Source organism: Squalius cephalus (assembly GCF_949319135.1).
Source record: "Squalius cephalus genome assembly, chromosome: 18".
NCBI lineage: Eukaryota > Metazoa > Chordata > Actinopteri > Cypriniformes > Leuciscidae > Squalius > Squalius cephalus.
The window spans coordinates 28,450,076-28,466,933 of NC_137139.1; the positions used below are offsets into that span (position 1 = coordinate 28,450,076).

The window sequence follows — 16,858 nt, forward strand, 5'->3', positions numbered from 1 at the left end:
AATCTAGACTGCAGGAATCCAAATGATCTCTGGGAGTGGGTGTTACCGGAGGGATGTGACAAGTAAATTGGTGTGTCTAAATTGTAGCACTGGGTCATTTTAAACAAAATTCTATCTTTTTGTCAAGCACAGAGAACAGAGTGTTTGAGGTGTCGAGCTGAAGAGACTTGCTGTTAATTAGAGTCTGTCACAGACGATATTTCACACACTGAACTGTCAGCCATCCACGTCCACTTGGAGTTTCTCTTCCTCCTGGCTTTATGTAATCTTGTTAAAGATTTACATGCTTTAACATAGAGAAACTATAGAGAAAGTAAGTATTTGATATTTGATTTTTCAATTGGGATGTTCATCTCAGAGAGGCTGTCATATTACTTGCTCATCTTAATAGTTTTCACTTGGATAATTGATAATCAATCCTGTTTACCAGGCTTTCCAAACTCTTAGAAGCTCATGATGAAACTGCAGAGGATGTGTAACATTTTGCAGTTCTGGTATGTAACACCTACTTTTCACAATCTGGCCAATTCCCATACACCGGATAAAATCAAGTCTCGCACTACATGCATTTTTACTCAGATTTCTCTCCTAAATATCAAGTTTTCCTCAGATATATATCTGATTATGGAAGCTAAATGGGTTGTGAATAGTGATGAACATGTTCAAAACACTGCATTACAAAGCTTTTGTTTTGAATAAATGCTTTGAAGGGCATTTCAAACTGACCAAATCCCATGATTTCAGCAAACGAGGCTCTGTCATAAATCTTCGAAACATTAAGAAATGTCAGTGGTTGATGATAGTTCATTAAAGTGTATGCTCAATAATATTTACTAAAAGGTTTTCATAAAATTAAAAGTAATAAAATTAAAAGTAAATCAAACTTCTTTTGTTTATATAAATTTGATTTATTTTTCATATTTGGAACTAAGAAAAGGAAGATGTAATATACAGTGGTATTATTTAATTAGTTCACAATTGGGTTTAATCCAGTGTAAACCAACAAAACAAACACCGAAACTCAATTTTTAAATCTGTCATTGTATAAACATAACTAAGAATCTAAACCCATGTTAAGCAATTGGCACACAACTCCTCTAATCAATTCAATGGACTGCTTTCAAGGATTATAGATGGATCAGTGGCCAAAAGAGCCATTTAATCTTTTATTCATCAGTGTTTGTTGAATCCCTCAATTAATCATTATGCAATGCCACATTGTCAAGACTGTCTAACAGGCTTTAAACAATCATCCATTCTTGTATCTTTGAAGCAAAACTCCAGCTACTTACACGCTAAAAATTTGCCAGCACATACAGTAAGCTATGAAATTATTGTGACTATATTTGGTCTTGAACATAGACTAGTAGATGAGAAATATTTAAGTTTATATTGAAATCACTGACTTTTGATTGGAGACTTTGTATTTTGAAACACTGTTGAGATATTTTCTAATTTTTTTATGAGGCTTTGTCCACATGTAACACAGTTTTCGCTAGTTTGGAAATAAAAACCGTATCCACAACGACAGCTTTTTACAGTAAAAACGCTTGTCAAAACACCCAATATTTGCAACAATTGCCAATTAAAAATTAACCTGTTTACATGAATCACAGAAAACAGAAAAAAAAAATTTTTTTCCAAAAGATCGGTTTTCAAAAACCTCATTCAGTGATCTAAAATGCTATTTACACATGAATGGGAGGCCAAAACTCAAGAGAAAACATTTTCAGAATTACTGTTTTTTAATGGATGGGGAGTGAGACACATGAGAGATTACTGGCGTCATTTTTGTCTGGATAAAACTTATGCAACTGTCTCTGCTTGCTCTTTTTTCCTGTCTAGGAAAAACAAGTGAGATTTTAAAGAGATGTGATTTTTCTTTCCTATGGAAGTCTCGTTACTCACTGCATATTACAGATTCTCAGCTAATATTAGAGTCTCAGTGCAGTGCTGCCCTGGAGACTCCCTCAGGCTTAGATATCATTTCCTCCTTGTTTTAGGAATGACTCCTACATAACCTCCTGATTCCCATCAGCCCCGTGTCCGGCAGCATTCCATCACTCTTCCACGGTTTCGATCTGGCCGTCTCTCTTGTCAGCCTCATCACTGCTCCTCATCACTGCATACGTATGTCTGAGGATGACTGCGAGTGTCGTGGGTCGACATGCTGCAGCATACAGGCAAAATGCATTTCACCTTTGATTCCAGAGCCCTTGGCTTTTCTGTCTGGTAAGTGGCCATTAAGGGGAATAGATCTGTTTGCTTCCATTATAACACTCGGAAATGCTCGACTGGTGGACAATCATGTCTGACCTTGAGTTTAAAAGTTTGTGATGTTTTTTAACCATATAAGTTGTTTGCAAGCAAAAAACATCACAAATTATGATAATTTGCAATCATTGTGGCAATGAATTTTGCTCAAGCAAACATCTCTGCAAATGTCATTTTTTGAGAATAAGATGATTATTCCAACGCTATCTCATGACCAATTCGTACGAATTCATACGAGTGAGTAAAAGGTGGCTAATTCGTACGAATTCTAATTCCAAAAAATGAATCTAAAATAATACATTTTCAAATCAAACGAATTTTATGAGGTGGTTAATTTGTACTGTAAGGCCTGCCCAATCTGTCCAACGACAGTTTCCAATAATCAGGTGAAGGTCTCTGCGTGTTACTGTCTTTTCCACGTGGCAAAGTAATTTGATTCTAATTAATCTGACTCCATTTTATCACAACCTCGAATTTAGGTTAGATTGCCAATTTGTTATTGGTCATTTATATAATAGATTAGCAATACATTTGATTATTCTATTTAACTTTTTACTTTATATTTTACTCGTTCATTAGGAATTTATGTCGCTCAGAGAGTCGGCCAGTAATATTACGCGGATCTCATGATCACAAACTCGCCAGTCTGATCAATAACAGTTTCGTCCCGAATGGAAATAATGAGCTGTGTTTAATGCAGATTAAACGGTCTAGAGTCACTCGATTTTTATACTCTTTTTTTCAGAGTACTTACATTTTAATTATGTATTGATATATAAAGTAAGTTTAAACAAATTTGGAAAAAAGTTTTTTAGACAAATCCTACCTACCCCACCTTTAACCGACGTGCGTCTGTGGAGGGAAAAGTCCGCTGTGCGCGGGTGCAAAATAGGAATGATACATGCATCGGTGTACAAAGTCAATTGCGCTGGGTGCAAGATAGGGCCCAAAGAGTACCTGACTGAAGAAATACATGATGCTGAGTGTCTGAGAGACACTAAGCATTATGGGCCGATCTCATTACAAATTGCCCTGAGCCTTTTGTGCACTTTCTTTAAATACCCAGACAGAGACAGAAACTTCTTTCGCATGGAAACATTTGCTAACAATGGGAATTTGCATTCAGAGTTTACACCTTTGGAGAGCAGGAGGCCATTTGCCTGGAAGACACACCCTCCTCTGTAAGCAAGATATCTCTAAACTCTTAAAAACTTTATTACCTTTTGGTTTACTTCTGTGGAGAATGAGACATTTGTACCAGTTGCACTGAGACATTCCAAATGATACCAAACATGTATAGTTTTGTATGATAATTGTTCACATTAAACCATATAGATTTTTGGGTGAATTTCAGGTGATCTCAGCACGAGTGAGAAGGAAAAGGGGAATGGGGTGTAGGATTGAAAATAATCCAATATATTTGAAATGAACCAAGACATTTGCTTTACTGTTTTCCACCCCCTTTTCTACCACAAGGACCATTTGGAGTTCCTAAAGGCACAGATGGGCTGATAGTGATCTAGGCCTGTAGGTCAAGACGTTTGTACTTTGGGGGTTGATGAATTGTCACACCTTTAGTACGGTGGGGGAAGTTGTAATTATTCGATTGGTCAGTTTGAATGTCTCATTTGGGTTTTAGTCACATGGTCATGGAAGGGATAAAAGAAGATTGTAACTGTTGCTCTGCCTCTTTGGTGCTCTGGCTCTCTTATTCTCTGGGTCCCTTTCTTGGGGCTCTCTCTCTTTACCTCCTCTTTCCTCCCACTCTCTTTAGTCATTCGGCAGTCTTGCAGCTTGAACCCCTGCAGGAAATCCACCCTTACAGAGGGGTCAAGGGAAAGAGATGTAGATTAGGATGATGCTTAGGTGAGACTTGCGTCTCGAATGGTGATGCTAATTTCACAAGAGAGAGTTCAAATGTTAATTTCCAGAAAAAATCCTTTGTCTTCTCAGGGAGTGGTTGTTCCTCAACCAGACTGCCCGGCATGTTCTAATTTCTCAAGTCTTACAGTACGAATTGATACAACCTCACTCGTACGAATTTGTACAATTTGTTTAAATCCACGTAATGGGTAGGTTTAGGGGTGGGGTCAGGTGTAGGTCATTCGTACGAATTCATATGAATTGGGCAACTCTTAAAATATGTACGATTTAGCAAAAATCGTACGAGTGGGGTCGTATGAATTAGTACGAATTACTATGAAATCGGGTTGATTATTCTAGATTTGTTTTTTGGCAGATGCTGCATTCAAGCTGTCAGTTTTTATTAGTGGAAATCAAACCCAAGAAACTAGCTTTTAAGCCACAGGATTTTTTTGGGTAAAATACCATTCCTGACCACTCTTAATCCTCCTGTAGCTGGGCAGAAATGGGCTTTAAATAACTTTTACATGGCAGGAAATGTGTTGTGTTATACAATAGCTTTCATCAGTTGTCGTCCATCTGCTAGTCTTCCTATTGAAGCTCTGATGTGCCATGTCTGCTTAACCATTTCTGATTCATTTTTAAAACCAGACTTTGAGGGTGAAACTCAGTATGTATGACACCTCTTTTAGATTCAACCTGCTGTTATATTGGATGAATATTGCCAGAAAATGCTGACTGGGAGCTTTTGAAACAATTTACCCATTTTTGCTAAGTGTATAGGACAGTCTAATCATATAATGGCCCAAAACAGATTGGATAAGCAATAACCGCAGAGAAAAATGAACATTGACTGCAACAAACAGAAAATACTGGTTGCCGAAGCACCTTTATGGATGCTGGTGAAATACAGGAGACGTGGTTATTACAGCTCTGCACTGTAATGAAGCTATACAATCGGAAATATCTCCTGCGTTTTTGTACATCAGCTATAAAATACTGATGAAAAGCACCTTTTAGCTGTATACAGAGGAAAAATGATTCAGCTCAGTGAACATTCAACTGACCAGACGTACCACACTTCAAAGCTGAAACGATGTGTCAGCTGTAACCTACGGTGAAATTTCAGTGAGTGGGCGAAATAAAACGACGGTCACCTGCTTTTTTGCATCTCTCTTTAAAGACTTCTAAGTGCATCTGTCCTCAAGACTTAAGTGCAGACGAAGACGGTGAACAATGTGGAATTCATCACCATTTCGACCTTTTGTTATGAAACACCACTGAAAATACTGTAGGATGTTAGTCAGTGGACAGGATGGAGAATGTTAATTACGAACCATTAAGTCTTCTACCAGACCACTTCAGCAGTGCATTGCAATGAAACATTTTTATGTCTAACTCATATCCCATTTTCTCCATTCACCCACTCAGTTCCGGTCTCGTCTTTATGTGGAGGGAGCCAAGCTGATTTATCTGTGCAGGTCTCTGAGGAACTATAGAAACTAGAGCACTTTAATCAAAACTCCTAACATAGTATGTCGTCAAAGGAGACAAGACTCTTTTCTTTCTGAAAGGACTTCTCTCTGAGACATGCCCACTGCAATATGTTCACATGCACAGTGTTATTATTAGAATTGTTGATACATTATGTAAATGCACTGCCATAGCCTGATTAAAACCAATATTTTGTTACAAGAAATCTCAATAAGACAGCTGGCATATATACCTGCAGTGGTTGAAGCTGCAGACAAGCTGAAAAGGCTTGCTATGCACCACAGTTGAAGTACACAGTGACTAAAAGCAATTGTGTTGATTGATTGTGTCTCAAATGGGTGCATGATTGTGACAAGGACATTTGATTTCTTTAGTTTCATCCAATGTTTCACTGTTCTACTAAAGTCAAAAGGTTTTAACGCATGTCCGAGGACTCTCAGGTAAGCTGTTAAATGTGCCAGACCTGTGAAGTAAAGCTATTCATCTCAATTTGAGCTTCTCTGCGTGTTGAAGGTGAAAAATAGATGCCGTCATTTTCAAATGTGTTTTTCAAACACTAAGTGGCTGGGTACATCTGAAACTGTTAGAGCAATCATTGCATCATTCGTTGTGAGCAAAGAGTGTTATACTCAGCTTTGACTGATGGGACTCATTAGCTGTAGACTGCGAGTTTTGCATTTACCTGGTATGAAATTTAGTTGGAAAGCTGCTCTTCTGCTCAAATATTACATTATATTTTCCTTTTAAAACCACAGACTTAAAGGGATAATTCAACTGAAATAAAAATGGACACATTTTTCCCTGCATCATGTCATTCCAAACCTTTATGACAAACATAGAAGTACTGAAAATTGGATCAGTCTGATTCAGAATGAATTATTCAGACTGATTCATCGATTTGTTTTGAACTTTCGGGTAGATTTTGCGATTGAACTATTGAAATGTTGGTCTGTTTCTCACACAAAGCTAGCGTATGGCTTCAGAAGATAACTGTGCAAGTTGTTTTAACTTTCATAACATTTTTATGGTGCTTTTGTGTCCTTTTTGAAGCTTAAAAAGCTATAGTTGCATGGAAACAACATGGAAAATTATTTATTCTAAATTTTCTCCTTTGTGTTTTGCAGAAGCAAGAAAGTCATAAGGGTTCAGAACAAAACGAGGGTGAGTAAATCATATTCATTTTGGGTAAACTATCACTTTATACCCTTTTGGAAAAGAGTCACATACTTTTAAAAAGACTACTTACTGTATTATAGAAATGAAAGATAGATAGATAGATAGATAGATAGATAGATAGATAGATAGATAGATAGATAGATAGATAGATAGATAGATAGATAGACTGATAGATAGATAAACTGATAGATAGATTGATTGCAATTATATGAAAAATTATTATAGGTTCAATTTATATTAAATGCTTTAAATTGATTAATATGAAATAAAATGTGCAAGTCCAGTTTTTTAAATATACTTTAAGATATGAAGTACACCACAGTGCACATTCAATACAATTAAGCGCACTTCTTTTTCACAAGGGCACCTACAGGTAAGAAGGAGCTCTTCTGTGACACAGATGTCAGAGTTTCAAGCAATGACAAAAACCATAAAAAGCTATTTAGACCACTCATCTTGACCCATGCTTTCTTTGAGATTGTGCATTCACCATACATCACAATAGCTTTGCAATTGTATAAGTTTCAAAGTCAAACCTAGCAAACTATGAATCCACTTGTGTGCACGATGGCTATATTGTGTGTGTGTTTGCTGTTCCAGTTCAAATTCAACCTTGTAGCAATGTTAGTGTTTAATTGAAACAAGTATTTGAAAGAGTGGAACATAATGTAGTCCACGTGCCAGTGTGGTAGAGTGAACCCCGATGGAAGCTGCATTAAAGCTACACTGTGTAAGATTTTCTACCATCTAGCAGTGAAATTGTATATGACTACCAACTGAATATTACTTTCTAGCCCCTCCCATTCCGAGGGCGTTTTAACTCTTACAGTGGCCGGAAGTCGCGAGTAATCTCCCGCTCGCTTGTTTGATTTCATGGTGACTTTATGTCTTTAAGTGTGTGACTTTATGTGGGATATTGTAGTATTCATTATCACCCTCGTAATCTTTAATCAATATGACTTCCCCTCCCTCTTGAAGCCACATTTCTTCTTTTCTCTGCTGAACACAAAAGGAGATATTTTTACGAATGTTAGTAACCAAACAGTTGACAGTGCCATTGACTTCCATAGTAGGAAAAAAAATACTAAGGGAAGTCAATGGCCACTGTCAACTGTTTGCTTACCAACATTCTTAAAGAATATCTTCTTTTGTGTTCAACAGTAGAAAGAACCTCATACAGGTTTGGAACAACTTGAGTGTGAGTAAATGATGACATTTTTGGGCGAACTATCCCTTTAACTTTTACAGTGTTACATGTTTATAATTTTTGCATGCATCCTTAGAGGCCCTTCACACAGAAACCCGTTTTTCCATTCAACTAGGCTACTTTTCCATTATTTTTCTATGTAAACACACTAGACTGACGTGTTTGACCGTTGCGCTCACGTCTTTTGTGGCATCTCGCGCATGACGTGCATTCTAAAAAAGTTCAAATCAGTTAAACTTTTAAAAAATGCGTCTCGAGACCTTGCATTTTTCCCCCATTCCTCTGCCCACGTCTTGTGTTTTCCAAAGCAAAAACTTATTCTGTGTGAACCGGACCTTACCTCGTAATTGTGTCTGATTTTCAGAGATACGAATGAAACACTGCATCAGTCAGGAAGAGGTCTCTTATGATGTCATGCTGAGCTGGAGTCTGAATATTTTGCCCTGTCCGGCAGAACAAGGTTCTTCTGTATTTCTGCCAAAAACAACAGCACATTCTGTATGGATATTATACAACAAAAGATCCCAGATGACTTTATTTTAATGGATGTGGATTAACCGCCCTCTTGTGGTTTGCAGTCATAAATCCTCACAGATCACTGCAAAAATTATCTTGTTTATCTATCTATCTGTCTGTCTGTCTATCGCTCCGTCTGTCTGTTTGACGTTCTGTCTGTCTGTCAATTTTCTTTTCATACTGTATACAGTCACCAAAAGTAGATACTAAAATCATTGCATTAGATAAGTTATGTACAAGCTGTTTCCTATCTATCTATCTATCTATCTATCTATCTATCTATCTATCTATCTATCTATCTATCTATCTATCTATCTGTCTGTCTGTCTGTCTGTCTGTCTGTCTGTCTGTCTGTCTGTCTGTCTGTCTGTCTGTCTGTCTGTCTGTCTGTCTGTCTGTCTGTCTGTCTGTCTGTCTGTCTGTCTGTCTATCTATCTATCTATCTATCTATCTATCTATCTATCTATCTATCTATCTATCTATCTATCTATCTATCTATCTATCTATCTATCTATCTATCTATCTATCTATCTATCTATCTATCTATCTATCTATCTATCTATCTATCTATCTATCTATCTATCTATCTATCTATCTATCTATCTATCTATCTATCTATCTATCTATCTATCTATCTATCTATCTATCTATCTATCTATCTATCTATCTATCTATCTATCTATCTATCTATCTATCTATCTATCTATCTATCTATCTATCTCAGAGGTACCAAAGTCATTGTATTTTCATTGTCAGTGTTTTTTGCTAGTTTTAGCCTGACACAGTTATCATTTTCACGTCCTGCGCCAAGTTGTTTAAAGAGCAAATGGACTTGCCCCATCTGTGCGCCCATGGGCGTGCTGGTCTGAAAATTAGGTGTGTTTTGGTGCATTGTTGGCGCGTTGCTATTTTGAGGCAACAGAAGTAGACTGCGCCATTGAACAACTGAAACCTAGTCTAAAGTATTTTTTTTTTGTTATTTAATGAGCCCATTAGTAATGTGCGCCTATAGGTGGGTCCACAACGCGCATACACTCTATTTATTACACACACAGGGACGCGCACCAGCACACAAACATGCCAAATATTTAAAATAAAAGGATTACAATGTAAAATATTATTATTGTGTACATAAAGATATGGTGGAATCCGGCTTGTCCCGTAGATGGTCTGCTTGCGCACTTTTACCTCGCGCACGAGCAGTTCCTAAACTACACCTGACAGTTCAGTTCTACGCACAAGGTGTACTTCGTAAATTTTGTCTCAAACTAGATTAGGGGAAAAAATGAAAAGGCTGGTCTTATTTCAGATGCATATCACTGTTTCATGATATGTTTTGTCTATTTGACAACAAAGCCAGCTTCCCCTGAGAGCTGCGATCATGAGACTATTGTTAGTCCATGCTAAATCCTACAATGTGAAAATCTGCACAACAAAAAACATCAGTTTTCCCTTTGAGATGCTCCGACTATGGCTGAATATGTCATGCGATAGGTTTTCAAAGTCCGCTGTGATGTGCTCAAGTTTTGGATCTCACAATAGAGACGTCTCTTTATGTAATCCTTAAGGCTGGAGCCTCATATCCATCACTGGATGAAGGACACTCCCTTAAACTGAAGGACACATCCCTAGTTGTGTAATATGAGATTTGTCAAAGTAGGGCGTGCAGTATTTATGGTGTGCTGATATGGCCGCAGATGACCTATCAGGTGTAGTTTAATATGTCCAGATTTCAGCCACTCCTTCCTGGAATCACTTTCATGAATAACCTCAGCCATTCATGAGGTAAACACCAACACAAGAGAACAGATGATAGGGAACAGATTGAACACTAAAGGTAGACTATTAGAACTAGACTATAGTAGAAAAAAATCAAAGATGAGATCTCTTGAATATATCTCTATACTTTTGCTCGAATCTTAGGCTTCTTTTTTTTTTTTTTTTTTTGGGAAAAAGACGACAGTAATCTGTGTTTAATCAGTAATGTGTTTCCAAAGAGTTCTTAGCAATTCTAAATCATGGGAAATTATATCCCATGAGTGTGTGTGTACGTGTGTGTACGTGTGTGTGTGTGTGTGTGTGTGTACAGTGCTGCTCAAAAGTTTACACACATTTTTAATGTACATGTTTAAAGAAGTATCATATGCTCACAAAGGCTGCATTTATTTGATCAAAAATACAGTAAAAACAGTAATTGTGAAATATTATTACAATTTAAACACAATACAATACAATTTTGTAGGCACTCACAAAATGCGTCTTAATATATGAAACTGGTTTGATTATAGTCCAGATGAAAGTCTGTTTGCATTCATTTTAATGTCGAATTGATCATTCTCACAAGTATACCATAAAAAAATGTTTGTAATTTTTTTTTTTTTTTTGTGTGTGTGGAAAATATTCCTTTTTAATATTCCTTTTAATATTAAAAAGGGATGAATGAACATTTAATGGCTTATTATATGACTACATCGTCACAATACCTATTTTTATTTTTCAAAGACGTTTGCAGAGAAGCAGCATTATGGCACATTTAAGGAACAGTTTGCACAAACTACCGTTAAAAAAAGCCTACCAGCCGTTGAGGAACAGATGTGCTGTTTCAGAACAGCAGTGTACTAATCTAAAAAAACAAAGTTCTCCAACTTTTCAAATAGAAGTAGCAACACTATTTATGTACAATATGGCATGTTTTGAGGCTGTTTCAAGGTCGATTAGGGGAGTGCTAGGGTAACACTGAAGTCTAATACTTGAGGCACCTTCCATAAAAGCCAAATATAGTTCCATCGATCCATTGCCGAAACCTCGAGACGGACGTGTAGACGCCAGGGTACTGGGCATCCGCACAGCCATTTCCCCAGGAGACGATGCCGTACACGCGGCCCTCGCACACCAGCGGCCCTCCAGAATCCCCCTGCAGAAAAGACAAGAATATTAATGATTTTGGACAGAGAGGTCAGAGAAGAGTGAAAGAGGTTAAACTAGAACTAGAAGGTGAAGCCCACAGCAATGTGAGATACGTATTGCCTTTGAATTGCCTTATAAATGTAATTCAATTTCTTGTTGTTTCAGTGTCATTGGGTGAACTTGACACATTGTAAAGCCAGCAAATCTGCTCCTTTTTAGCAAGAAACAATGGACGGAACTTGAATTATATCCATCAGGAATTTATTTGGATTATAAAAAGTACCAGACTGGAGCCAGGCAAATAGAGGGGTTGAAATATATGGATTTATGTATTTACACTACCGTTTAAAAGTTTGGGGTTGGTGTAAAAAAAAAAAAAAAAAAAAAAAAATTATATAATTTTTTTTATACCTTTATTCAGCAAGGATGCATTAAATTTATCAAAAATGACAGTAAAGATATTTATGTTGCTAAAGATTTCTATTTCAAATAAATGCTTTATATTTATCAATTATCCTTTCCATGCAATCCTGAAAAAAGCAACATGGTTTCCACAAAAATATTAAGCAGCACAACTGTTTTAAACATTGATAATAATAAGAAATGTGTCTTGAGCATTAAATCTGCATATTAGAATGATTTCTGAAGGATCATGTGACAAGTAATGATGCTGAACATTTTTAATCAAATAAGTGCAGCCTTGGTGAGCATACATTTATTTGTTTACTTATTTGTTTCTTTATTCCTTCATTTCTACCAGATATTTCTAACCTGACTGAATAAGACTTATCACATACCTGATCAGATCAAATGTTGTGCTTCGCTTTATTTAATATTTTGTTAAATTGCACAAGACTGTCAGTGCTAGCTTATTAGAAAGTTGCTATCTGATTAAATGAGCTCCATTTAACTTTTAAACTGTTTATTTAATTGGATTGTTTTTCTGTTTTTTTCATCTTCTAACTGAAGTAAAAGGCAACACATTTTAACTTTAATTAGACCCAGTCAGTAGAGTAGTCAGAAGTGCAATTAAATTCACAAATAGTTTTATAATTGGCAAAAACAATGTGATATCCAAATAATGGCTGAATACAAGATGGCCCTGTTCCTGACAACAAAGTCAACATCCAGTAAATCACTAAAGTGTTGCTAATAGTTAGTGGTTTATTCCAAATACCTTTTAAATGTATTACCACATATTCATAAATTCCAGATTTCCAAAAGCATTTAAGGTCAAAGTTCAGTGCATGATAACTGTGCCATCCACATTAAGTTTAGTGCATGTGAAGTAATGGTTTGTCTCACCTTACACGCGTCTTTTCCTCCTGCGCTGTATCCTGCACAGATCATATTCTCCGTGATGCTTCCATTAAAAGAGTCTGTGCTGTTACACACTGCGCTGGACACTATGGGCAGCTTCACCGTCTGCAGCGTCGCAGGGATTCCTCCCATCGGAGTGGTGAAGCCCCAGCCGGACACCCTGCACACGCGACCCACGGACACCTGGGCGTCCTGCCGAGGCAGCGGCGCAAGAGACACGTAGCTGTTCAGATAGATGGGAGACTGCAGCTACAGGTGAGGAAAAGAAATCATTAATAGGATCCATAAAGCATGCAATACCATTCTCTGAAGTTAAGTGTGCATGTTCATTATATTATTTAATAAGTAAATGTTTTCACTGGTGTCATTTCCACCACATCTCAAATCATGTGTTATGTTATCATGTGTCATCTCATAGCATTATGTGATGGAAATGGCATTTGAACTTTTTTTTTGGACAACTCTTTTGTCTTGCTAAGGCTAATTTCATAGCTGGCATATTTACGTAAAGGGATTGTTCACACAAAAATGAAATTATCCTATGATTTACTCACCCTCAAGCCATCCTAGGTGTATATGACATTCTTCTTTCAGCCAAACACAATCAGAGTTATATTAAAACATATCCTGGCTCTTCCTAGCTTTATAGTGGGAGTGAATGGTGCCTTGCTTTTTGAATCCCAAAAAACCGCATCCATCCATCATAAACGTAATCCATACGTGAAGTGAAGCGATGTGTTTTTGTAAGAAAAATATCCATAATTATAACTTTTTTGGGCTTCAAAAAACAAGGCTGAAAGAAGAAAGTCACATACAACTAGGATGGCTTGAGGATGAGTAAATTATGGGTTAATTTTCATTTTGAGGTGAACTATCCCTTTAATTAAATATTATTTAGATACTTTTTGCATAATTTTACAAAATTTTGTTTTTGAAGTAATTAAACAGAGAGAGACGCTGCACAGACGCAGGTAATTCACACACAAATCTCCTATTTCTCTCTCTCTCTCGCTCTCTCTCTCTCTCTCTCTCTCGATAATTAATTCAAATAAATGCTATAATTCATTAATTTAATGTAATCAAATATCTCTGTGTCTGATTTAAAGGGATAGATCACCCAAAAATGAAAATTATCCTATGATTTACTCACCCTCAAGCCATCCTAGGTGTATTTGACATTCTTCTTTCAGACGAATACAATCTGAGTTATATTAAAAGTGCTAATCATAAAAGTGCTCCACATGGCTACAGAGGGTTAATAATGGCTTCGTACTACCATTATAAAGCTAAACAACGATTGTATTTGTCTGAAAGAAGAATGTCATATACTCCTAGAATGACTTGAGGGTGAGTAAATCGAAACTGAAACATTTATGCTATTCTGTTAATATACTAAAAAATGATATAGTATAATGAATATAATATAAAAGTATAGAATCTGAATTATAAAACTTTAGATGTGTAAAAAAAAATGCATGCACTCATATTACATTAATTATTACTAAGAGATACATCACTTCATGTAATTGATGCCGGATTGTTGTGTTCATTTTGAATGCATGAAAAGAATAAATGGTTCACAGTGAGTCAGTCAGTGTAACACAGGAGCATTGATTCACTGCCTCACCTTAATGAGCATGATGTCTGCGTTATTGGTGGCTTTGTTGTACTGTGGGTGAGGTATTAAAACATGAGGCCTGCGAAACTGCTCCGTCCCCTCATATAATCCCACAGAATAATCTCCAGCCACGATTCTCATGTTTGCCTCCCTGGAGACACAAACCAACACTGCTTTTTATCCAACTGAATAAAAATGCATTTTAAATGCATCATACTATGGTAGAAGCAGCAAGTTACATCGTTGTATAACACACCCCAGATAAAGAACATTCAAAAGTAACATTCCCATAATGTTTGAAGAGTGATAAAATGGAACGTCCGCATAACCAAGAAAAAACATAAAAAACTGGACGTTTTCAACATTCAGAGAACATTCAGCAGTAACGTTTTCATATCATTTTTAGAACATATTTTATTACCAATCTACCAAAACTGTTGCAATGGTTCTGTTCGTTGTGCCATCTAAGTGACTAACCCACTGACTAAACTCATCTCTCCTATTGAAATGCTGGTGTGTAACTCATTAGTCCTGTATCCAGTGATGCTCGTCTTACCCTATATTGCAGTGTGCTGCGGTCAGCACCCAGTATTTGTTAATTAAGGTCCCGCCACAAAAGTGCTGGCCCGTAGCGCTCTGAATGGACACGATGTACTTGATGGAGTATGGCACCGGGACGTATCCACCCACGATACGGGCCTGTACCAGATCCTGACCTGTGAAACGAAACAGGAGACACGTGATTTTGTTGACAGCATCTCCAATCTCTGTGACATTAGTCTAGATTTTCCTTTCATACAACAGAAGACACATGCACACGTGAGGGACGCTCTGAATCTACACCTTTGTCTCGGAAGGAAAGTGTGTAACTTAAGGTTGATATGTCAATACTAAACAATGCCCCCCCCCCCATCTAAATCTGTACACAGAAGACTATTTTCCCGACATGTGCGTCACGAATAGATGTTTGATTTGAATGAATCCTGCTGTCTGAGATGTTAGAAGTCATCTCTGGTTTCCAATGGGCATATTGATCACAGTCTAACAATTGGGCAGTTGTACGTGCAGCGGTTCAAGTTATTCTATACAATTTTAGCAGCCATTGACTGGCCATTTGAAATGCATACTTTCTGGATTGAACCTATTATGTAACCTTGACTGAATGACCCTGGAGCTCACGAGGATTGGCAGCAGCGTGACCTTTATCTGATTGCTTTATGAAGCTCTCAACGTGAGGAAATCCTAAACGTTAAAGAGCACAAAGCATTGAATTCCCCGCACATGTAGAGGTTATGTACATCCATTGTTTGCTGTTTTATGTCGTGAAGTAGCGAAAAACAGTAAACAATGCTGAAGTTCAATGTTTGGGGATTTCAATGACAGCGTTTGGGGATTCAAATGTCTTTGGTATGTTTTTATAATTCAGCGTGCGCGGGTCTTTGCAGGGATTCCAGCATCAGATGGATTAATTAATCTTTTACGTGCGTTCTAAACTTTATAATTGCATTTTAGGGCTTTTTTGTGTTGGAAATGAAAAACGATTTGCTTTGGATTTCCTTCAGTGAAGATGCACTCAGTGCAGGCTGTCAGGATGAAGGGCCCATCCATCAATGAAACTAAACTTAACTTTGTCCTCATATTTCATTTCTGTAATAAATCATAGCGGTGACAAAACCTCAGCCAGACATGCAAAAAAAAGCAACACAGTATTAAAAGCCGTCACTGGAAAGATCCATAAAAATCTCCCTTTTTTATTTTGTAGCTCAGTAGACTTAATAGATATTTGACTTATATTTCTATTAAGCATCAATGTTGTCTCAGTAACACTTAAAACACTTGAAGAAATTCATATTGCGATTATATTGAGATCTTTTTAATGCAGACTCTGAAACTCATAAGGAGACACATGAAATGAATATATATTTTTTCTCTGGAGAAACTAAGAATAAGGAGACTTAAGTAAAATATTAAATTTGCTCTCCATTACAATATGCTTTGTGAGTTGACATGTTGAGTCTAAAAGATTGCAATGTCATCCATTTAATTAATAATTTTTTTTTTTTTTTTTTTTTGGTTGACAACTCGATCCTGACAACTGTTATAATTAGAGCTGAGCAACGATTAATCACGATTTATCACATCCAAAATAAAGGTTTGTGTTTACATAATACATAATTATTTTGTATATATAAATACACACATATGCATGTACATATTTAAGAAATATTTGCATGTATATTAAGACATTTGTTCTTAAATATATACATGCATGTGTGTGTATTTATACAGAAAAAATGATTATACACAGTACACACACATATATATATTATGTAAACACAAACTTTTATTTTGGATGTGATTAAGGCACTAGTTCTAATACTTTAAATTCTAAAACTTATTCAAATAGTAAAAAGACAAAATACAGTTTTCATTGGCATTTTAAAACGAAAGTTTCAAAAATCAAAATGAACTGCAAGTCGCCC

General features: G+C 36.6%; 2 protein-coding genes across 2 annotated transcripts in view; both read right to left on the reverse strand.

Moving 5' to 3' along the window:
• The window catches only part of LOC307146410 (integrator complex subunit 11), a 229,447-nt gene that overhangs the window by 154,775 nt on the left and 57,814 nt on the right, over positions 1-16,858 (reverse strand). The window lies entirely within an intron of this gene.
• LOC307146282 (trypsin) overlaps positions 11,234-16,858 on the reverse strand; it is a gene marked incomplete at its 5' end in the record, with an annotated part of 6,731 nt that continues 1,106 nt past the window's right edge. Inside the window, 4 exons of the mRNA XM_079850181.1 lie at positions 11,234-11,444; positions 12,743-13,006; positions 14,385-14,526; positions 14,932-15,091. Of these exons, the coding sequence (XP_079706307.1) occupies positions 11,274-11,444; positions 12,743-13,006; positions 14,385-14,526; positions 14,932-15,091 (737 nt within the window). The 3' untranslated portion in view covers positions 11,234-11,273. The remainder of the gene's footprint in view (positions 11,445-12,742; positions 13,007-14,384; positions 14,527-14,931; positions 15,092-16,858) is intronic.